This window comes from Panthera tigris, chromosome E1 (genome assembly GCF_018350195.1).
Source record: "Panthera tigris isolate Pti1 chromosome E1, P.tigris_Pti1_mat1.1, whole genome shotgun sequence".
In the NCBI taxonomy this organism is placed as follows: Eukaryota; Metazoa; Chordata; class Mammalia; order Carnivora; family Felidae; genus Panthera; species Panthera tigris.
This window is the reverse complement of record NC_056673.1, coordinates 35,465,342-35,489,330: the sequence shown is the minus strand read 5'-3', so window position 1 is coordinate 35,489,330 and position 23,989 is coordinate 35,465,342. Positions and strand designations below refer to the sequence as shown.

General features: G+C 44.4%; 1 protein-coding gene and 1 long non-coding RNA gene across 3 annotated transcripts in view; one reads left to right on the top strand and one right to left on the bottom strand.

Annotated features, from left to right (window-relative positions):
* Window positions 1–5,372: 5,372 nt before the first annotated feature.
* Window positions 5,373–7,530, bottom strand: LOC122233491. The gene is made up of 3 exons (XR_006211032.1): window positions 6,859–7,530; window positions 6,312–6,581; window positions 5,373–5,990 (listed from the first exon to the last, which is right to left on the bottom strand). It is a non-coding gene; the product is annotated as an uncharacterized LOC122233491 (long non-coding RNA).
* A 2-nt stretch (window positions 7,531–7,532) lies between these two features.
* Window positions 7,533–23,989, top strand: part of KAT7 (lysine acetyltransferase 7) — a 30,445-nt gene continuing 13,988 nt past the window's right edge. Inside the window, exons 1-6 of one of the 2 annotated variants that reach the window (XM_007085704.3) lie at window positions 7,534–7,695; window positions 10,136–10,283; window positions 12,632–12,808; window positions 14,418–14,657; window positions 19,714–19,796; window positions 22,843–22,932. In XM_007085704.3, the coding sequence (XP_007085766.1) occupies window positions 7,681–7,695; window positions 10,136–10,283; window positions 12,632–12,808; window positions 14,418–14,657; window positions 19,714–19,796; window positions 22,843–22,932 (753 nt within the window). In that variant the 5' untranslated portion in view covers window positions 7,534–7,680. Of the gene's footprint in view, window positions 7,696–10,135; window positions 10,284–12,631; window positions 12,809–14,417; window positions 14,658–19,713; window positions 19,797–22,842; window positions 22,933–23,989 lie in introns of both variants that reach the window. The other variant, XM_007085705.3, reaches the window with a different exon arrangement.

The following is a 23,989-nucleotide window of genomic DNA, read 5'->3' as shown; positions in this document are numbered from 1 at the left end:
CCCTGGGACTCAGTTTCTCCTAAGTCACTGGGAAAATGTCGTCTACAGAACCGTCTTCAAGGTTCCTGTAGTTGGCTAAGAGGGACTGTAGTTTTAAAGTGGCTCCTTGACTCTTGCTGAGATAAAACAGAGTCTGCCTCCTCACTGCTTTAACTCCTGTCACCTGCATACTCTGTTCACCGTGTCATTCTCTCTCAACAGCACGCATACTTGACTAAGAGTTGGCCCCTAGAGGTAACTGGGAAGCCAGAGCAGAGCAGGAGAAAGTACTGGATCAAGGATTACGAAGCGAACGGTCTGCGTTCTTGACACAACTGACTCTGTAACCGGATGTGGCTCGCACGAGGCATCTGTCTGTCTACCTGTCTATACCTCGTTCGGACTTAAAAAGAAAGTCATCAAGGGGCGCCTGGGTGGCTCAGTCGGTTAAGCGCCCGACTCTTGATTTCGGCTCAGGTCGTGATCTCGTGATCTGTGGGACCGAGCCCTGCCCTGGGCTCTGCACTGACAGTGTGGAGCCTGCTTGGGATTCTCTCTCTCCCTCTCTCTGCCCCTCCCCGCTTTGTGCTCTCGCTCACTGCCTCTCTCCCTGTCTCAAAAGTAAATAAAATAAACATTAAAAAAAGAAAGAAAAAATCATCAAGGCCTCAGTAGGGAAATGAGTAATGAGTGGGATTTCATGGAAGAGGAAACAGAACTGGTAAAGGGACACATGGAAGACTGACGTATATCCTAACCAGAAATAAAAATCAAAAGCACATTGGAGGGGCGCCTGGGTGGCTCAGCCAGTCTGGCTCTTGATTTCCGCTCAGGGTTGTGGGATTGAGCCCCGTGTCAGGCTTCACGTTGAACGTGGAGCCTGCTTAAGATTCTCTCTCTCTCTCTCTCTCTCTCTCTCTCTCTCTCTCTCTCTCCCCCTCCCCCCCCCGTCCCCTCCCCTGCTAGTGCAGGTGCGCATGCTCTCTCTCTCTCTCAAAAAAAAAAAACTAAATAGGGGCGCCCAGGTGGCTCAGTCAGTTAAGCGTCTGACTTCAGCTCAGGTCATGATCTCACAGTTAATGAGTTCAAGACCCGCATGGGGCTCTGTGCTGACAGCTCAAAGCCTGGAGCCTGCTTCAGTTTCTGTGCCCCCCGCCCCGCTCCTCCCCCACTTATTCTCTCTCTCTCTCTCAAAAATTAACATTTTTAAAATAAATAAACATTTAGGGGCGCCTGGGTGGCTCAGTTGGTTGAGCGTCCGACTTCAGCTCAGGTCATGATCTCATGCTCCGTGAGTTCAAGCCCCACGTCGGGCTCTGTGCCGACAGCTCAGAGCCTGGATCCTGCTTCGGATTCTGTGTCTCCCCCTCTCTCTGCCCCTCCCCTGATCAGGCTCTGTCTCTCTCTGTCTCAAAAATAAATTAAAATAAAATTTAAATAAATAAACATTTAAAAACATTAAAAAAATTAATTTTAAAAAGCACATTGGAGGCACAGTTTTCGTTCTGACGAAATAACACGATCTTAAAAAAAAATTGCAAGATCTTATTAAATGGTAACACTTAATCACTTCTGGGAACAATGTCTTAAAATTGGCACCCTCACACAATGATGGTGACACTTTAAATTTGGGCAAGTGTTTCCCCAGTTTGCGGAAAGAAATAAAGCAATATATAAAGGGTAGACATAGTAACAGGACAGACCTATGGAGGCATGCAGACGCTCGCTACAGCGTTATCTGAAAAAAGACCCTCAATAATCTCGAATAGAGGAATGAGCACATTTTTTATTTTTTAATTTGAGGTAGAGAGAGTGAGAGGGGGCGGGCGCGCAGTAGGGAGGGGCAGAAGGAGAGAGAAAATCTCAAGCAGGCTCCACGCTCAGCTCAGAGCCCAACATGGGGCTCGATCCCACAACCCTGGGATCACGACCTGAGCCGAAATCAAGAATCGGACGCTCAACCAAGCCCCCCCCCCAGGCGCCTCAGAATGAGCACTTGATGTCACAGTACCAGAGCGACATCACCCAGCAATTATAATTACAGTTATGAAGGCCATAGAGACACATGGCGAATGTTGAGAATACGTAAGAAAATGTGAAATTTCATGTAAACGCTGAGCGCATCTATGAAAAAAATGTGCACAGTAATAAAGCGTGCGCCTGTGGAGAGAAACTGAACCGCACCCTGCCAAAAGAAAAATAAATAAATAAAAGCAGCTTGGGGGCAGCAGTGAGGTTAAGATGTCTTATTCTCGAAAGTCATACTCTCCCAGCCCCCTCTATACGCACTTGTCCTGCATTGTCTGCTCTGGGAGGGGAAGGACCATGTCCGTTTATCCACAGTGTGCACTCAGCTCCCAGTCCGAGCCCAGCACTTATCAGATGCTCAGTAAATATTGGTTGAATGGGTACGCGAAAATGCCTGCAGTCCAAAAAGTCTCAACCCAGGATCGCTGGGTATGTTCCATCCTGGGGAATAAACAGGAACTTGGTTTCGCTCGAATAAAAAAATGAAGGCGGGGCGCCGGGCTGGCTCAGTCAGTAGGGCATGTGACTCCTGATCTCCAGGTTGTGAGTTCAAGCCCTCAAGGTGGGCGGAGCTTACTCAAAAAAAAAAAAAAAAAAAGAAGTCCTATCCATTATGACAATTCCCTGGTCTTCTTGATAAGTGAATTTGGGCACGGAGAACCCAAGGAGAGACAGTCTGTTAGAGCAAACCCAATTACCACCCAGGAACATATGTTGCCCTGAGGCCTCCGCTGCCATAACAACACCTTGTAACTATAACTACACCCCTGGAGGGCTTTGGCCTTGTCAAATGTGGAAAAGGATGTCTTTATCACAGGCAGGCTTTGTGGGCAGATGGACTTCCCGAGGGAGATTGGATCAGGGAAGGGAGGTAGATAAGTAGAGAAGGCGGGTGATGAAGGGCAAGGGCGGGAGAAGTACCATGGAATCAAGATTAGGGTGATTTTTTTTTTTAAAGCCATTTTCAAAATGTGGTTATTTGACTGTTTAGTTTTGGTGGTTATTTATAACCCCAGCTGCAGAGGCGGGGAGCTATGCCTGAGCCTGCTGGGATCTGTCCAATACCTTCCCCCAGGGTGGGGTTGGGGAGGGGTGGTGGCTAAGGGGGATACAAGAACCAAATTCCCAAGTGGCCAAGAAGGTAAGAGAAGTTCCAGGCCACCTCCAAGAAGAGTAAGAAAGACATGACCATTCGTGACTGCGCTGACTCCATTTTTAAGGCAGCTGTACACAAAAATATTTTAATATGAATTATGGTCACATCAGCAGCCTCTGAGCTTCTCCCAAAGGGATAGAGACTAAGCCAATACCTCTACTTAGAAGTTACGAGACTGGCCTGGCTACCCTCGCTGCTAAAATGGCCAAGGCATGCTTCTCCACCTTGCAGGTCAGCTTTCTGCACGCAGAGGACACCGCTGTTTCTAACCCTTCCTAGACCCATCACTGGTCAAAAAGCAGGTTTAAGAGGAGAGAGGGTGTCTGGTTCCTGACTGAGCCAACACTTGGCAGTCGCCACTGCATTTACTGGGCCCTTTAAGATGTCAGGCAGCAAGGGAGAAGCTGGAGACGGTGTAGCCAGCCAGGCAAGGCTCCCAACCTCCAGGAGCTCCCAGGCCTTGGAAGGAGACAACCACCAACCACACTTTGCATCTGAAATATGGTACCTATCATTTTACTGACAAGGGAGCATTTTAAAGGAAGTTGAGGGATTTTTTTTTTAACATTTTATTTTACTTTTTGAGAGACAGAGACAGAGCACAAGCAGGGGAGGGTCAGAGAGAGAAAGAGAGAGAGAGGGAGGCACAGAATCCCAAGCAGGCTCCAGGCTCCGAGCTGTCAGTACAGAGCCCGATAGGGGGCTCGAACCCACGAATGCGAGATCTTGACCTGAGCCGAAGTCAGATGCTCAACCGACTGAGCCACCCAGGTGCCCCAAGGAAGTTGAGGAATCTTTTAAAGAGCTTACAAATGTGACTGAGACAAGATACAGACACAAGAAAGAAAATGCACAAGAACATACACAAAAGACTACCCCCACTTCTGACCTTGCTCTGTTCCTCTTCAACTCAGGGTAAGTTATCATAGAGTCTGATGTTTAACCAACTGAGCCACCCAAGCACCCCAACACAGATGTGAGAGACAGAGAACCTTTTTTTTTTTTTTAGTTTTTTTACGTTTATTTAGGTTTTTAAAAAAATTTTTTAATGTTTATTATTGAGAGGCAGAGATACACAGAGCATGAGCAGGGGAGGGGCAGAGAGAGGGGAGACACAGAATCTAAAGCAGGCTCCAGGCTCTGAGCTGTCAGCACAGAGCCCGATGCAGGGCTCAAACTCAAGAACTGTGAGATCGTGACCTGAGCTGAAGTCGGTCGCCCAACCGAGCCACCCAGGCGCCCCTACATTTATTTATTCTTTGAGAGACAGAGCATCAGCAGGGGAGGGGCAGAGAGAGAGAGAGAGAGAGAGAGAGAGAGAGAGAGAGGGAGTCACAGATTCCAAAGCAGGCTCTGGGCTCTGAGCTGTCAGTACAGAGCCCGACGCGGGGCTCGAACTCCAACCACAAGATCATGACCTGGGCAGAAGTCGGACGCTCAACTGACTGAGCCACCCAGGTGCCCCCCCGCCCCCCACTCTGTGTTCCTTGAGCTGAAGTGAGGTTGAACAGACATAAGCAATCATTAGACCATGCCCACATTCACAAACATTAGGATGCCAGCCATGACTAGGGTGACTGGAATTATAAATGTCAGTAACAATGGCCATTTATTGAGCACTTACTCTGGTCAGGAACTTTGCTAAGCGCTTTACCACAATCACCTCTTTTGAGCCTTACAACAGCCTTGTGGGGGCGGCTATTGGCATCTCCATTTCACAGATAAGAAAACCGAGGCACAAATTCGAAAACTTGTCCGAGAGCACCCCAGCGAGAAAGTGGCAGGGCTGAAATTCAAAGCCAGATCTGACATCAGAGCCCTGTGCTGGACACTAGGAGAGCTGATGAGCGAAATAAATAGGAGTTATGTTCCTATTATCTGTTTGGAAAGGAGAAAGGGGAACAGGACATCTACCAAGTTGTATAAGGAAAAGTGTAAATATAGCAGTAAGTGCAAAATACCATATCACGGTGCCTTACTACCTTAGAATGAATAAATCAGGAAAGACTTTCTGAAGAAAGTAAATTTTTTAATGTTTATTTGTTTTTGAGAGAGAGAGACACACACATACGGAGCATGAGCGGGGGAAGGACAGAGAGGGGAAGACACAGAATCCGAAGCAGGCTCCAGGCTCTGAGCTGTCAGCACGGAGCCCGACACGGGGCTCGAACTCACAAACTGTGAGATCATGACCTGAGCTGAAGCCGGACGCTTAACCTACTGAGCCAGCCGGGCACCCCGGAAGAAATAAGTTTTAAAGAAAGTTGGGAGAGGCATCCAGGCAGGAGGAAAAGCCTGTGTAAAGGCAGGAAAACCAGTGGAGCTACCTACGTTAAGTCTGGTGGATGAGGATGGGCAGGGGGCAACTTAGTCAAGAGACTCTGAAACCCAACATCAGTCCCTGCTTCAAAAGCCAATTGTGCCACGATGAAAAATGACCCTCAAAGTAAAGATTATATTTAATTCAGAAAAAGAAAGGAAGAAAAAAAAGCTTTAGGGTTCTCCCTTCCCCCTTCTAAATACGCCTACCCATTCCGCTTTAAGTATACATTTTCCTTAGGACCATCTGTCTATCCTATTGATGTTAGTTTTTTTTCACCTTTTTTCCAGAGTGCACATTTTCCAAGGATAAGAACCATGTCTAAATGAAACTGTACATTCTTTCGTGTCAGCCGCAGTGTTGGAGAATCCAGCGTAAGAGATTAATGTTGAACATTCGTAATGCTGGTGTTCGTATGACGAGTGGTTACGTCAGGATAAGATCTTCTAAAGTGCTAATTTCCAGGGAGGGATATTTCACCATCTTTGAGGGCTATCCATTCAGAGACTGTGAAAGGGTAAACATGATTTGATTGACTAGCAAGCATTTCCTGTGCATAGAGGACCGTTTGGGCACTATTAGGGATGACACACAAAACTGAGATGTGCTTTTAGCATTAAGAGCTCCAACAAGTTCTTATGTCCAGTTCAACCTAAAGCAGGTTATTCAGAGGTATTTATACTAAACACTAGAAGCTAGATACTAAATACTGAAAGCTGCCTGTATTACCACCGGCCCAGAATGCCGCCCCCCAGGAGAGTGCTGGCTAAGGGTCTGGAACTTTAACTCTTCCTAGTTCTCTGTTTAGCGCATCAGTCAGATGTTTACCTTCGGCTGCTTTGTTCTTTAGCTCTGCTCCAGGGGGAAAACTCCGTCTTACTTGGCCTCAGGTGAAACTGGGGTCCAGGAGCCTAACTTAATGACTGAGTATGCCTGGATTCCACCCGGTCGCTCTTCGCCAATCTTTGGTCCTCTCAAAGCATTTCCTCCAGAGAGATTACATCCTCAAAGCCTGCTCTCCATTTGCCAGCCTTTTTAAATTGCTCTTCTCCTAGCCTTACATCCTTGACCAACTCTTCCTTCCTCTCAAGACAGGCCCTATTATTATTATTATTATTATTATTATTATTATTTAAATATCCATGCCTTTTTTTTTTTTTTTTTGTTAAGCTCCAGCTTTACTAAAAATATTCCTTCCTCTTCTTCCCTCCTCCAACTCCTGGCTCAAGCATCTAGATTTCCAGAGTTAACTTGGGCTAAGTGGGGATCACTGCTTCTCCGACTCTCGCTACCGCACCAGCACCCGCCCCCACCCCCGCGAGCCACCCAGGGCTCTCAAACCCGCACAGAATGGGGGAAGGAGATGGGCGCTCACCATAGAGCGAATGTGGGAATTCTCTGGAGCTACAGCCTCTGGAGAATGGTTCTGCCTCTTTCCGCGACCTGAACGACTAACTAACTTACTTGCTGTTCGCTACGGGCAAGGACAATGTCTCCTCTACCAGACAACAAACTTCCTGATGATGGACGCTACCCTTCAGTTCCTTTTACAAGCCCCCGTTCCCATCACTTTGAGACACAGGATGGCTTTTAAGATGCAATTTCTTGGGCAAAATATCCCTTCCCAACGTTGAGTTTAAAGGATAAACGGAAACGTCCTTTGGTCAACCAGGCAACCAAGGGGTTAAACCTCAGCCACCTGATGGATTCTGGGGGTTTCCTTCCTCTACTTCAGAAATTAAAACGAACGGGAAGGGAAATTTTGCCCAAGGTAAAGATGAGAACCGTTAACTTCAATTGTCAGGCTTCAGCCCCAAACAAGAATGGCTGCCCACGTCCACAAAAGGTGCCAAGCCCCTGACTAAACATGGCCGGCCCGGGTTTCTACCGCCGTGCTACTTTCTGCCCAACTCTAAAATGGCGCTCACTAGCCTCACCAGAAGGAGCGAACCTCCCAGCACCCTCTCTGGCCCGTAACGTCAGGTGACGCGAGCCCCAGCCGGAAGTGAAGGAAAAAGCGCCTCAGCCCGCGGCGCCTGCGCAGAAGGGTCTAGACGCTGTGAAGGAGGAGGCACTTGGGATCGTCCGCAGGATTGGGACTGCTACAGAGGCCGCCACGGAGCCCGCCGGAGCCACCGTTCCTGCTGCTGCTGCCGCCGCTGCCCGAATCGGAACTGTCGGGCCGCAGCCGCCGGCAATGCCGCGAAGGAAGGTGAGAGGAACAGGACAGAGGGATGGCGGGTGTCTAAGGACAGTCGACTGGGCAACGTGACGCAGTTGGCCACGCCTCACGGTGGTTGGGTGCCAACTTCCCGCTTCCCCCAATCTAGCTCAGCAACCCTCTCTTCTGTCCATACCCGACAGAAAAATGTGGGCCCGATCCTGGCCTCGGCCTATGCTTGCAACTATTCCCGCCCTCTGCTTGCCTGGCTCGGAGGCGTTCTTCTCGGTAATTGGTCGCTGAAACGCCTGGAAGCATATTGATTGGCTGGTGACACCGCCCATTTGGGTCCAACGGTCACCTCCCCGCGTGCGGGGGCGGTGTCGGGGCCTGGCCCTACAGCTCTCCGACTGGCTGTAGAGAACGATCCCTCCTCTCTTGATTGGCTAGACTTGGCAGTCTGTCCCGTGGGGGCGCGGCGTAGCCGTAGCGCGATTGGGGGGCACGAATCCCCGCCCTTCCGGCCGGGGATGCTGATAGGTGCATGGGCGGGGTTTTGGAGCATCCTTCCTCTCCAGGCGGGGGGCACAACAAAGCAGAAGACTGGGTGGTAGAGAACCAGCGCCCACTCCCTAGGGATCCCGCTCAGGCCCTTTTGCATCTAAGACGTATTTTTTTCCTTAGCTGCTCATTTGGACAGCGGCCAGAAAATGCAGTTCGTAAAGTCAAAAACTTTCCACAATTACATAGGATTTATAAGGTCACCTAGGGACACCCCCATCCCTTTTCTTTGCAGCTGAACAAACAGAGGCCTAATGGAGTGCCCTAAGCCACTCCCATTAGGCAATAGCAGAGCCTGGACTACAGAACAAATCTAATTCAACAAATGCTTATTGACTGCTTGCTACTGTGCTAGTTGCTGGGGATTCACAAATTAATCAGACATGATCCCTGGCTTAAGGAGATCACAGTCTGATGGGGAAAACGGACATATAAAATAAGTGTAGAAGGAGCTAGTAAATTCTCTACGTGGAGGTATATACAAAGTATTATGGGAGGGAAGTAAGAGAGCGATTAAGTCTGCTCTAGGGTAAGATGGGAAGGAGGTTGGTGAAAGCCAGAGAGAAGAGCTAAATTCCAGGGTCAAACCCGGAAGGGATGGTCAGGGATTCAAATAACAGATAACTGGACTAGATGACCTGTAAGACTCCCCCTTCATCTTATGACTCTGAAGTCTCTGCTCATTTCTGGGCAGTTTACCCTTGAAATATTTGGAAAGCTGCATGGTGTTCTTGCTTATTTCTGCAGAAATCTTTTTTTTCACAGAGGTTTTCAAGTAAAACATCTGAACCTTTTATTTTCTCCTAAAATGGCCTACATTGGTAGGTGGTATTTATTTATATGAAGGCTAACCAAGTGCAGGAATAGTGTCGGTGCCTTGGAATAGGCCCACAGTCCCTTTTCTGCAGGTCCCAAATACAAAGAGCTTTTGAAAATGTAAGTGTTTTTAGTAACTTATTTGGTGGCAAAACCTGTCCTCAACTATCCTGAGGCTACTTACAGGTTTTGTGTGTCTGATTTGGTGCGATTGTTTCTATATTCTGCTGTAGAAATATTAGTGTGTTTGATTATGGAGTGTTACTTGAGGGATATATGCAAAGTATTCCCTTTCCAAAAAGCCAAAAAGTTAGGAATTTGAAGCACAACTGGCCCTAAGGGTTTTGGATAAAAAATAGAGGACTTGTGGTTTGAGGCTTTGTATTGTTTTCTAAGCAAATGCTCTTTCCTTCCTGGCTTAGTAAAGGGTGTAGCGGTAATGCTCAACCGATAAAAGTTATCTTTATGGCTAATCATCTTCAGGAGGCTAAAAATTGACAAATGATTATTGAAAAGATGATAAAATCTCTGTTCTTAGATATTAAGTCTTCACATGCAAGCCGCTTTTTTTTTTTTTTAAAACCGCTTTCAGCATTCACGTGGAGAAACTTCGTAGATAGATAACATAAGAAGAACTTTAGTCTTTTCCTTTAAGTTCTCTTGGGATCAGAGTTGTGGACCCTGGTATTTTGAATTAGTATATGGTTTAAAAAAAAAATGTGATGGCTGTTCATGGAGACTTTGAACAAAAGCTACTCCAAAGTTAAAAGGGGTCTAGCGCTGACATTTTTCTCCCCACCATGGACTCGAAGTACGTAGTTATGTCAGCCAGACCATTTCGAATTAGGTACTTTTATTTCCAGTTTGTGGTACTGACCTCTAAATGTACTTGTTTCAGAATTAGTGACAATAAAGTAAGAATTAATTCTCTTTTTTATTTAACCAAGGTGCATTACCTGCAGGTTGTTCCATTTAAATGCCTTAAATAAAGGGAATTTGGCGGTGGAATACTTTCTTAGTGTTTTCAGTATCATAATTCATTTTATTTCCAGTGTTAAGACAAACCCACAGAGTAAATGCTTCTGTGCTAATGTCTGGATCTATGGTGTTACAGAGGAATGCAGGCAGTAGTTCAGATGGAACCGAAGATTCCGATTTTTCTACAGATCTCGAGCACACAGACAGTTCAGAGAGTGACGGCACGTCCCGGCGATCTGCCCGAGTCACCCGCTCCTCAGCCCGGCTGAGCCAGAGTTCCCAAGGTATAAGAATTCATTCTTCCTGATGTGCCTCATAGCCACCTCGCTGGTCATCATATTCTTGTGTGAATGTGGAAACTGGTCCTTTGGCTTGGTGTAGATGACAAAATCTGGTAAAATGCAGGGTCAATGCCTGCAGAAGTATCAGGTTCTTAAAAATGGTTCTGTTGGGGGTTGTCCAGTTTGTAGACCCAAAAGAACTATATCTGATACAATGACTGTGTGGCGCGTATATGTCTTAAGTCATTTAACTTTTGTTTAGAATAATAGTTTTTCCATGAGTAAAATGGGGAGACCATATTTTTACTTTCTGTTAGAATGGCTTAGACTTAGGCATTTGAAATAGTCTCTTGAACTTGTTTTTGGAGGAGGTTCAATACTTCTAAATACTTCCATAACTTATATGTAATTCTGTAACGTGGTCAGACATGATTCATAGACATAAGTAGTTGCATCCAACTACTTTACAGTTGTAAATACCCAGAAGTTGGCTTTGGTAGTAAAGAATAGAGGACCTCCGTGTTGGAAGGCAGTTTGAAGGTTCTCTAGTGCGATTAGCCATCTGGGCTTTGATTTAGAAGGTGCCCCTCATCCCTCCTGGTTCTGCTCTGGGATTCATTCCCTGGGGAGGAAAGAAAGTTGCGGTTAATACAAAAAGCTAATGATCAGTAGCTGATGAGAGATTAAGGGGGAAAATTTTGTAATATGCTTCAAGCACTTAAATAGTGCAGGTCTAGTTACTGCTTTAGGAGCACGATGCAAAATGAGAGAAAAACCTCAGTTTTTCAAGGGAGAAAACGAGAACATTCTCAACAACTGTTCCTAACTTTATTTTTGTATTTAACATTTCAGCCAAAGTATAGCTGTTGTCTTTTTGTAAGTTTGTAAGTTTTGTAAGATTCTCAATTTGTAAGTTTTTATTTTTTTAGCATACTGGGAATACCGATAAAAAACTACTGTAATTCAGATACTATGTTATGTATTGGAATGTCATGATAGAAAAATCATAATTCCTGCCCGTAAGGAGCTCACAGTTCAGTGCGAAATATAGTATGCCAGCTGATCGTAGTAATGCATGTGGTTAAGAGCTCTGAGACGTTTGTATAGCATATTATGGAAGTTCAGAGCTGAGGCCGGTCTCCAAGATGGAAATCTTAAAGGATCTGCTAGGAATTTACAAACTGAAAGGTGGGAAAACATCATTCTAGGAAGAGAGAACAGTGTATGCAAAGGAAAGGGAGTGATATTCTCACAAAGCATAATTGACTGTGCCCTGGCCACCTGAAAGTTGAAAATATTCCAAACAGCTAGGAAATAACTGGGTCCTGGGTCACTTCTTAGTTGTTCTACTTCATAACTATGGAGTTGGACGACGCCTAGGGGCATCATTCACAATGTAGTCTGTGTAAGGTGGCTCTCTCTAAAGCAAGATATAGACCCTATTATGAATCGGCTGAATCCCCTGGAGGCGTGCAAGCTGATAACCTAGCTGTGTGCTTTTTTTTTTTTTAACCCAAAAGTTTGAGAATTTCAATTTTCTTCTTTGCAGAATAAGATGTACATATCCTCTTAGGATCTTTCGTTGTTTAAAACACGCTTTAGTTTCAGCTTTGAATCTTTTTCTAATTCTTTTTTCAGTGTCATCAAATTAGAGATGTGAAAAGGCTGCTGGGTGATTCAGAATAGTTTTGTTATCCAAAAGAATTTCAAAAGCTGTGTTCTTGCCTTACCCTTCATGAATCCATTCTGACTTTGCTTCAGAGTATCAGACAGGGTAATCAGGAAGAACACAAGAGATGCCTGAAGAAAGGAAATACGTGTATTGTTCTACCTTTAGAAGTAGAGTACCTGTTTGATGGTGGGTTGGAATCAGGAAAGAAAGAGACGTTGTAGCTAATACTTAGAAAGCTATAGATCTAGGTACCAGGGATTACGTTAAACGTTTTTATGAATTATCTTACTTACTTCTCACAACAAAGGTGAGGAATTTACAAATAATTTACTTTTTTTTTTTTTTTTTTTTTTTTAATAGTTCAGGGAAACAGGCCTGGAGAGATGAACTTGCCCAAGATGTTATAGCTAGTTGGTACGGTGCAGGGGGATTGAATGGGAGTCAGTTTTGATTCCAGAACCTAAAACTATTAATTCTGTACTATATTGGATTTCTATGCCTGATCTAGTCTCTTTAGCTTCCTTTTTATTTAATAAAATAGACATTTTAATGATTTGTTGGATTTTGTGAAATACGAAGAGGAGGGCGCAGGTGGTAATAAGTCATATGGATGAGAAATAAAACAAATTTCCTTCTTTTCTCTTTAATTATTTTATTATCTTTTAAAATTGGGGATCAGATTCCAGCCCGGTTCGAAATTTGCAATCTTTTGGCACTGAGGAGCCTGCTTATTCTACCAGAAGAGTGACCCGTAGTCAGCAGCAGCCTACCCCAGTGACTCCAAAAAAGTACCCCCTTCGGCAGACTCGTTCGTCTGGCTCAGAAACTGAGCAGGTGGTTGACTTTTCAGATAGAGGTGAGTGAGTATAGTATGAATTGGTCAGTTACAGAGAAGATCTGGTCAGTTTCCTCTTAAGGAAGGCTTGGGGCCACTGCAGGTAGATGCCTGGTACTGACGAAATTCAGCTAGGTAAATGCTGTTTGCCGGATTCCTTTCTTGAATGTCTTGCTGAGGACAGTTTTGCTCTAGAGTACTCTTGAAGTTTACAGTCTCTGGAGTATATTGGGTTGGACCTATAACAGGCAAAAGGGACTGTGGCCCTCTTACCCACAGATGAGGAAGGCCTAAACCAGATTTTCTTACATTCATGCTTGTCTGTCCATTTATCTCTGAAATTCTGGGGAGAGGTGACCTTCGGTAATGGGGGATGGCGAGCTGCTGTGATCGTGATTCACCAGCCCAAATCAGAGGCCTTAGCGCATGGCTTATAGACTGGGGAGCGTCTAGTCTGCCAACACGCTCAGTTGGTTTGCTTGCACAGGGTTCCCATTTTTATTTTTTATTTTTTCAAAGTTTGCTTTGAGAGAAAGAGAGCACAAGCAGGGGAGGGGCAGAGAGAGAGAGAGAGAGGGGCTCTTAAGCAGGCTTCACGCCGTCAGTGTGTGGAACCTGATGTAGGGCTTGAACCCACGAACTGCGAGATCGTGACCTGAGCTGAAATCAAGAGTCAGACACTTAATCGACTGAGCCAGCCAGGTGCCCCACTGTGTTAACACTTTTAAAAGTTTGTTGCCAGCATTTGAAAATACAGAGATTTCATATAAAAACCTGAGTTACTAGTTTCCTTTAAAAAATGCAAATCTCCGGGAACATGAATGAGGTAACCCATTCACTCACAGTATTGACTAGAGCGGAATAGTAGTTGTCTCCTTGAGATGGACAATTGGGTCTCTGTTTGGCCTTGCCCAGCTCCTATAGGCATTTGGTTTACAGCCCGTGATTTGTAATCTACGTTGTTAGATTACTCACAAGCTATCTCGAGAGCCAAGTTCATTCACACTCACACACCTAGCCTGTCATCCATTTCTCTTCATCCTGTGTGTCTCCTAGGAGTGGAATGGGTTATTTTATTTTATTTTATTTTATTTATTTCATTGCATTTTTATTTTTGCTTTTTGAGAGAGGGGGAGAGAGAATGAGAGTGCATGCGTGTGTGTGCTGTCCAGCGTGGGAGGGTCAGATGGAGAGGGAGAGAAAGAATCCCAGGCAGCCTCCATGCCCAGTGAGGAGCCTGAGGCGGGGCTTGATCCCATGACCCTGGGATCATGACATGAGCCAAAGTCAACATTTGGACACTCAACCGACAGCCAGCCAGGCGCCCCTGGATGGTAATTTTAAAGAAAAGTTTGCCTCCATCTAGTTTTGATTATCCATGGTTGGGGGTTTGTGAGGAACACAGATAAGTGAAATGTATTGGGGAAACTCCAAACTTAATTGTAGTCAGAGTGTAAAGTTGCACAAAGGAATGATGTTAGTTTCTCTTCATTTTCATTTATAGCAGATAAGTGGTTAGAAGTTACTGGTTAAACGATAGAGGATCTGGAAAGTCCATAAACTCTTCTGAATAGTAAACCTCCAACAAATGAACTTCATTCATGAGCTGTACCAATTACTTTTGCTTTAGAAACTAAAAATACAGCCGATCATGATGAGTCTCCACCTCGAACTCCAACTGGAAACGCACCTTCTTCTGAGTCTGACATCGACATCTCCAGCCCTAATGTGTCTCACGATGAGAGCATGGCCAAGGACATGTCCCTGAAGGACTCAGGCAGCGACCTCTCTCATCGCCCCAAGCGTCGTCGCTTCCACGAAAGCTACAATTTCAATATGAAATGTCCTACTCCAGGCTGTAACTCTCTAGGTGAGTGCGCCCAGCTTCACGATGCCTGTGTTCTGTGCTTCTCGCCCTCTGGACTTAGGCTCCTGAAGAAATGTTCTGTGTTCCCTTGTGACCTAGCTCCTTAGGTTCTTCAGTGGTGCTCAGAGTATCACTGGGTTGCCCACTTGAATATTTTTGCTTCTTGGCCTGTTGTCCGTCCATAATAACAGATCCGATTGCAAGGAAATTAAGTGGGATGCACCGTTCTGCTTATCGAGAGCTTCCCCCCCGTGAAAAATTTCCTCCTTTTTCCTGCAAAAAACAAAACAGAGGACCATTTACCTTCAGACAACTCATTGTATGGCGCGTAGTTCAAACTCAATGAGTGTAAGCTAATGTACAACCCCGGTTGTGTGGCCACAGCTGCTAAGGAAGTGAGAAAAACAGATTTCTTGTTGCGTGGCTTTGAAACTAAAAGGGCACAGAGGAGACCCCGGCCTTTTGTGACTTCAGTGGTTTTAGGTCTTGTGTGCTTAATCAATACAAACCAGACAAGTATTTCTTCTCAGATAAATGAGTATGTCTTTGTTTTCTTATGACCTTGACTCCTGACTGACAGATTCTTATAGTGGTTTAAACCTTATCAATTCTCCTTAGGTGAGCTTCAGTGCACATGTTGGGCGTAAGTTTTTGTCTAGAGTTGGAAGGTGCTGACTTTGAGATCACAGGCATTTCTCCACCGGGTCTGCTTCTCGAATTTGTGAACTTGTGAATGTGGCCATCAGGTTCAGAAAAGGTAGAACAGAGTAAGCTGCTGCTTTGTGGGCCCACAGTATGTTTTCCCTAGTATTTAATTTATTTGGATCTTTTCCGGGTCTTGGCACTGGTTTCTCAGATAATTTGAACTCAGAATGCACAGGGCATAAATTCCCCTGAATGTCATACCAGCCTTCGCTCAAAGAAGCTAATTGGTTCAGGCCTAAATCTGTTTCCTTGCGCAAATAATGAAAAAGTAAGACTAGACCTCATCATATAAACACCAGTGTTTAAGAGCTAGCCAACATGCTCTAAGAGGGTAAGCGGATCAACTTGCCGCACAGCAAGGAAAGGGACTCCAGCACTGCTGGTCACTGTCCGTGCATCCCTAAGTTGTTCCCTTTATGTCGTATGCTTAATTGGCTATTCAGTACATAGTTATTGAATGTTTGCTATGTAGCGGATACTGTTTTAGGTTCTGGGGATGTAGCTATGAACATGTCAGAGTTCCTACCCTCACGGAGCTTATGGGAAGGTCAAAACAGGTAGGTGTACAATAGGTCAACTAGAGACCATTCTCTGAAGGAAGATAAGGTAGTGTTGAGAGGGCAAGTAAGGTGTTGTGCATATGTACGGCCATGCACACCCACACACACACCAGTGCAAAGGGTATGGGACGGGAGAATGCTTAGGCCGTTGGAGGCACACTTAGGGGCCACTATGCCTAGGGCGGAGCAGCCACAGTGGACAGGAGGAGGTGAGGTCAGAGTCGGGCCTGACCGTGTGTTATCTTTGCTCAGTACTTAACCCCCTTAATGGAGTAGATGAGCGGATAAATACAAATCTGTTGCATCAGAGAAAGTTCACTTTGAATTTTGGTGTTCATCTGCTGGCAAAGTTTGAAAAGTGTGAACCTGAGCTTCCAAAATTATTTTTGATAAGGCGGCACCCGGCTGGCTCGGTCAGTAGACCATGTGGTTCTTGATCTTGGTCGTGAGTTCAAGCCCCACATTGGGCAGAGATTACTTAATAAAAAAAAAAAATCCGTTGCCAAAATTACTTTTGATCCTGTTCCACTCTTTATGTTTGGGAAAATAATGTTGTTAATTTGTGTGTGTGTGTGTGTGTATAATTTTGGTATAAAAGTATTATGTGCTTGTACAAACTTACAAGCCCTGAAATGAATAAGTAAAAGTTCTCCTTCACTCATATCCTCAGATATAAAACTATTCTTGGTAGTTTTTTATGAATGCTTCTAGTAAGTTTGTGTGTTTGTATGTACGTACACATGTATATGTACATATATTTCCTTTTTGTTATTCACAAAAGGGAAAATACAGTGGTTGGTTTGGCATCTTGGGTATTTTACTTACTTAGGGTTCCATCTATTTAAAAGAATACAGAGCATTCCATTATATTGAAAGCTTATAAATTAAAATAAACATTTTTTTTAATGTTTATTTATTTTTGAGAGAGAGAGAGAGAGACAGAACATGAGTGGGAAGGGGCAGAGAGAGAGGGAGACACAGAATCGGAAGCAGGCTCCGGGCTCTGAGTTGTCAGCCCAGAGCCTGACGCAGGGCTTGAACCCATAAGCCGCGAGATCATGACCTTGAGCCGAAGTCGGACGCTTAACCGACTGAGCCACCCAGGCACCCCTAAAGCTTATAAATTTTTTAAATTGTACAGTATAAGTTGACATTTAGATTTCTCATTTTTAGCTACTTTGAATATTACTATAGTGGATAGTCTTGTACGTATGTAGTTTGATGTCTGGCTAGAAAACCTGTGGAATAAATTTGTAACAATAGAATTGCTAGATCAATAGATTAGCTATCCTATTTATAAAACTTTTAATATAGACTCATTTGATTGGTTTTAGTTTATTTATTGTAAACTAAGACATTTGAATAATTTACTCAGAAGATATAGATGAATAATATCTTAGAAATATCTACAGAAATATTTTTTGGAAATAATCTACAGAAAGAAGACTTTCTAAAACATGGATGCTTTACATTTTGTACACGGTGTTTGATCACTGAGGTTAGTTTTTTGTGTGCAAGATAAATTGAACAGATCTCTAAAATCACATTTTTTTTTTTTTTTTTTTTTTTTTTTTTTAATGTTTATTTATTTTTGAGACAGAGAGAGACAGAGCATGAACAGGGGAGGGTCAGAGAGAGAGGGAGACACAGAATCTGAAACAGGCTCCGGGCTCCGAGCTGTCAGCACAGAGCCCGACGCGGGGCTCGAACTCACGGAACGCGAGATCATGACCCGGGCTGAAGTCGGACGCTCAACCGACTGAGCCACCCAGGCGCCCCGTCTAAAATCACATTTTTAATAACACAATCCTGGGGAAATGGCAGTCCGCATAACATGTATTAATTCCTGTCTCTCCCAATACGTGAACTATTGTTCTTTAAAGCTTACTTTATAAATCATATATGATTTTTAAAATCCCATTGTCTCTATTACCCGAAGGTTTTATAAGCTTTTTGGTTAAAGAGACGTATAAAAAGGAAGTAATGTTCAGTTCCCTGTGTGTTTCCCAAAACCACATGAAAAATTAAAAAGTGAAGAGATACCCCTTTAAAGTGAGCTTTTTGTATTGTTAACTCCTCACGTTATCCCCTCATAAGAAGGAGCTTTGTGCTAACTTGTGCCTGTTTATTTGTGTTACAGTGGTATATTAGTTTCAGGTGTATGATATAGTGACCCAGCAATTCTATACATTACCCAGTACTCATGAAGCTAAGTGTACTCTTGAACCCGTTTATCTGTTTCACCCCTTTTTCCACGTGCCTTCCGTCTTTGGCGTCACCACTTTGTTCTCTGTATTTAAGAGCCTGGTGTTTGTTTGTTTGTTTGTCTCTTTTTTTTCTTCATTTGTTACTCTGAAACAATTCCACTTATGAGTAAAATCATATGGTATTGGTCTTTCTCTGACTCACTTATTTCACTTAGCATTATGCCGTCCATATTGTTTAAAATTTTTTTTTGAGTTTTTTTGTCTTGAGAGAGAGAAAGCACAAGTGAGGGAGGGGCAGAGAGAGAGGGAGAGAGAGAATCCCAAGCAGGTTCCGTGCTGTCAGCGTGGAGCCCGATGTGGGGCTTGAACCCACGAGCTGCGAGATCATGACCCAAGCTGAAGTCAGACACTCAACCTACTGAGCCACCCAGGTGCCCCTATACCATCCATATTGTAAATGGCAAGATCTCATTCTTTTTTATGGCTGAGTAATATCCCATTATTAAAAATACCATCTATTAAAAAGTCTGATTACAGAAGCCTAAATCTTTAAGCAAAATCAGCCCCCTTCCAAAAAAATGAATATATTTAACCTGATTCAAAATTGTCAACATATGTTTATTTGCAGAATAGAAGAGTCCATTTTCTTTTTCATTTTCCACAAGTTTCTTTTGATTATTGAAAGGAGTTCAATTTGGATTGGGTAGCATTGCATAATAGAAAGGAAGGAGCACCTTTATACATATAACTTGATAATTTAGCAACGGAAAGTTAAGTTTCACCAAAAGAAAATGTTTCTGTTTGTAATTTTGTTCCTTTTTATAAATATATGGCTTTATGATTTTTTAGAATTTGAGAAATACATTATCAGAACAGAAGGAACTGGGGTGCCTGGATGGTTCAGTCAGTTAAGCGTCCAGCTCTTGACTTCGGCTCAGGTCATGATCTCACAGTACCTGGGTTCGAGCCCCGCATCCGGCTCTGTGCTGTTAGCACAGATTCTGTCTCCCTCTCTGTCTCTGCCCCTCCCCTGCTTGCTCTCTATCTCTCTCTCAAAATAAGTAAAAATAAACTTTAAAAAAAAAAAAAGAACAGAAGGAGCTACAGTTTATATTAAACATACACAAGTATGTTCAAAGATTGCCAGATCCCTCCTGTGGCAAAAAAGAATTCATCAGTGGGTGCAAGTTATGGCCCTGGCAGCACTTACTTTTGGTGGATTCAATCTGTGATCAGATACATATTGGATAGAAATGATACAGCCAAATTACACAGTTGTCCTATAGAAAACTTATCACTTTGGGGCGCCTGGGTGACTCGGTTGAGCATCCGACTTCAGCTCGGGTCATGGTCTCATGGCCTGTGGGTTCGAGCCCCACGTCGGGCTCTGTGCTTGACAGCTCAGAGCCCAGAGCCTGCTTCCGACTCTGTGTCTCCCTCTCTCTCTGCCCCTCACCTGCTTGCTCTCTGTCTCTCCCTCAAAAATAATAAACATTAAACAAATTTTTTTCACACACAAAAAAACCCACGTCACTTTATGAGCTTAAATCTTCTGTCTCGAGATTAAGTTTTTTCCTCTTTTAACAGGACATCTTACAGGAAAACATGAGAGACATTTCTCCATCTCAGGATGCCCGCTCTATCATAACCTGTCCGCTGATGAGTGCAAGGTAATTGTATTCATTATTTGACTCTATACTTAATCTAGTGAGTGCTTTTCCGTTGCCAGGCACTTGGCTAAACACTGGGGATACAATGTGAACAAAATAGGCAAGGTCCTTTTTCTTATCTTCCAGTGGAGGAAACAATAAAAATACAGCTGGGTTTTTTAAAGAAAGATTTAAACAGATAAATAAAAGAATTACAGTATGTAATGACTGCTTCGAAAGAAATTAATAGGGAGATCTGGAACATTTGGAATATCATCCTGTGTGCATTGATATTTTCCATCGAAAATTGACTTCGACGAGGCAGGGACCTTTTCCACGAGGAATTAATTTGCCTAAATATGTGATCTCAGCATTTATGCATTAAGTTCTCTTCTTGTGAATCTGTGAAGACATTTTGCTCTTTAAATTTTTGCATGATTATTTTCCTTTGGCTCTCTTTCCGCAGAATACGTTTCCTTTTTGTTACTCTCAGTCACACCCACTCTTGGCCAATTTTTGTCTTAAATTCTTGAAAGATACAGTCCTACGTAACTTGGGATTTGGGGGTGATGGATTTAGGAGAGCCTAAGATCCTATTTTGTGGGCTCCTGTATAGGCTGCTGTTGCCAAGGATGAAACTAATAATGGGGAAGCAGGAGTTGCAAACACGCTTAATTAAATGCATTGCGTGGGTAGTGTTGGGACAGGTTATCCAAGCTCATGACATCAAAGCATTAACTGTTCCTGTGGTTGTTATTTTCTGACAACGCCAAGGTCACAGATTTATTCCCGTCTGAGCCAGTTTCATCCTAAGAAAAGTTAGAATCCCTAACTAACACTAGTTCTTTCCGATTCAGAAATTTGTCCTCATTTTCTTAACGAGACCACGCGATGGGAAGTTTCTTTGCATGTTTAGTCTTTCGGCAAAGTAGTAGACTTTGAAAGCTTACACGGATTTCAAGGTTGAAGACACTGTCATTTTTCTTTATTCCAAATCTCTTGTGTAAGCAGGCTCATTTCTTCTGCTCTGTGTAAGAGTGAGTGGTTGGTCTGCCCATTATCTTCCTGTTAGTCTGAGACCAGATCCCAACAGGAGCAGCTCTGCCGGTATCTGCAGCAGAAGCCGACAAGGCTTTGGGTCTTTCGTTCTCTGAAAATAACCGTGATCTCTTTTTTGGGAGTTGTCCTCTACCTCTTGACTTTAAATATCGTGATCCGATACTAAGCGTGGTCTCGCGTTGACGTCTTCCTCGGGTACAACTTTCAAAAATTGTTGGCTTGTAGCAATGTGAACGAGTTACCTTAAGCAATTTATTTTCAAAAAAGAAAAAGAAAAATGCCAGTTTGGGGAGGAAAGTTACGAAGAAAAGGAAAGCATTTCCTGAATTTTTCCTCTGTCGTGTTTTCTTCTTTGCGAGAGAAATCAGGCTCAGCATAATCCATCTTGACTACTGGAACTTGGACGATCCAGAGGATTTCGGAAAGATACAGGTTTTTATTATATTTAGAATGCCAAGTGGAAGAATTATAGACTAACTCCTCACCTAAATTGAAAGCTCTGTCATTTTTAAAGTACTTGCCTATATGTGGTCACTCTGAGTGTCCCAGTGGACAATTGCAATCAGCGTTAGGACCAAATTTATTCAGTTCCAGATTGCTGTGCCAAACACCGTGACAGATATCTGTGGGTCCTGTGAATGCAGTAAAAGACTGCGTTCGAGGAGCTAACGTTCTCGCAGGGGGAGGCAAAACACATACAAACTAATAAGGGAAGAAGAATTTCAAGCGGTGATAAATGCTGCGAGGAACCAAAAACTACAAACACAGAGAGTGGCTGTTTGGGGGTGACGGGGATACGGCACTGCTTCCGCTTGGGTTGTTCAGGAAGACCTCCTGGAGGAGTTGGCATCTGACCTGAGACGTGGCTGATGGGCAAGGAGACGGTTGTGTCTGCATCTAGGAGGAGAGACGTTAAGTGGAAGGACGAGCAAACACAGAGGCTGAGAGGTGGGGGTAAACGCCTGGGTTTGAGGGACCAAGAGTAGGCCAGCGTGGCTGGAACATGATCGGGAACGCGGAAGCCGGATCCAGATCGTGAAGGACCTGTTAAGGCCTTGGCGTTGGAAGCGCGTCTTTACTGTGATGGCGGCGGGACGCATTTGGAGGGCTTTAGCAGAGGTGTGATAGAATTTTCACGAGCACTTTCTAAAAGTCACGGCTGGTTCGTGGTGTGGAGAACGGACTGGAGGGGGCAGGCGCTGACCCGGGTAGACTAGTTGGCAGACCGCTCTGGGCTCAGGCAGGAGCTAGTGGCCCGGACTGGCGTTGTACCAGTGGAGATAGTAAGAACTGATTGGACTCGGGATATGTTTTGGAGGGGAGCAGCCTGATAGACTTGCTGATGGATTTTGTGATGCGAGGTGTGAGACAAAGAGAAGCAACGAGGGCGACCTTCTCGTTTCTGACGTGGTGAGTGGCTTAGAAAGCGTTGCCGTCGATAGACGGAATGTTTGGGAGGAGCCGATCTGTGGGAAGATGTCAGTCATTGTGTTTTGACCTGCCGAGTCCTAGCGTGAAGTTGAACAGGCGGTGGGATACGAGCCCTCTCCTTCCGGGAGATGGTCCTGAAACGGTTGGGAGAGCTGATGTGATCCGTCTTAGGATCACCCGACTCCAGAGGTCAGTTTCCCTGTAGACTTGACCCCGGGTGTCTGCCCTTTCCCTCGCACTTCTTTGCCCTGTGTTTGCACTTCCTCACGGTTTCTTGTTTCTTACCCACTGTACGGTGGGAAGGGTCCAGGCTCAGAGTCCTCAGACTGAATTAAAATCTTAGCCTTACCACCGGTCAGCGGTCTTGGTTTCACTTCTCTGACTCTAGTTCGTGGCTGAGGCGACAGACTGTGACGCCTGCCTCGCCTGTTCTTGGAGAGATTGTGCTAATAAACGCGAAGACCCTTTGAAGGTGAAAGTGCAACGTAAATTCAAGGGGTGACCATTGTATTCTTATGCTTTCAGTAAACTTAGTCTTAGAAGCAGGTGGATTTATTGACGTTGTTGATGGTTGCAGGTGAGAGCACAGAGCCGGGATAAGCAGATAGAAGAAAGGATGCTGTCCCACAGGCAAGATGACAACAACAGGCATGCAACCAGGCACCAGGTATGGGCCTTGTTAAACTCTGGCCGCTCACAGTCTGAGAGCCAAGTCTGGGATCTCCTCTGCCCCGTTAACGGTCTTTAGGTCTATCTGTGCCTCTCGTTCCCTGTGGTATTTCTAAATAACTGGTCTTCAGTCATAAACTCAGAAGCGTTTTTGTTTTGTTTTGTTTTTCCAAAGAGTAAAATTTCGTGAAGCAAACACCTCTGCCTCATAAATGAAGGACCCGTGCTATTTATGATAATGATAGTAATAGTGATAAAAGATAATCCTCATTCTTTGAAAGATACACTTGCTGCTCTGTTTCCTCACTTTGCATCTACTGTTTAGCCCTTTGTTACTTTCAAACCCCTTCGCTCTGCTGGCATGTTTCCGAGGTCACCGGTGACTTTTCCTTAGCATTTGACACTTGTTGGTCATGCCATTTCTCTTCCATTTCTCTCTTCCCTTGGATTCTTAGATGCTGCTTTGCCCTAATTTGTCTACCTCTTTGAACGTTCGTGCTTGTTGATTACGCTTAAATTCCTAGTTCTTCCACGAATGCCTTTGGTCTTGGGTCTTGCTGTTTTTCTGCCTAACTCTGTGCCTATACCAAGAAGAAATTCTGCTTATCCTTCAAGGCCTTCAGCACCTCTCAGCCGTGGTAGGAATTCTTCCCAGATCTCCTATCAAGAATGAATTTCTTCCTCATCTGTTCCATTGTAATGTTCTCAGAAGGCCGGTTTAGCCTTTATCACAGTTCATCATACGGATGTCTGTTTTTGTGGTTAGATTGTAGGTGGATAGCAGAGGAAGGCATGGTGAGGAGGAAGAAGTTTGGGTTTGGAGCCAGACAGATCTGGATTTGAATACTGTGATTCTGTGACTCTACCTGTGTGGTCTTGGGCCGGTCAGCTAACCTCCCTAAACTTTCTGTCCTTGTAACACACCTGGCATTTTTTTGTTAATAAAAACGAGTGAAGAAGAATACCTACCTGGTAGGGTCGTCAGCTAACAAAATGCCTATCCCCAGTGCTTGGCAGGTAATACGCACTCTGTAAGTGGTAGCTCTCCTTTTTTT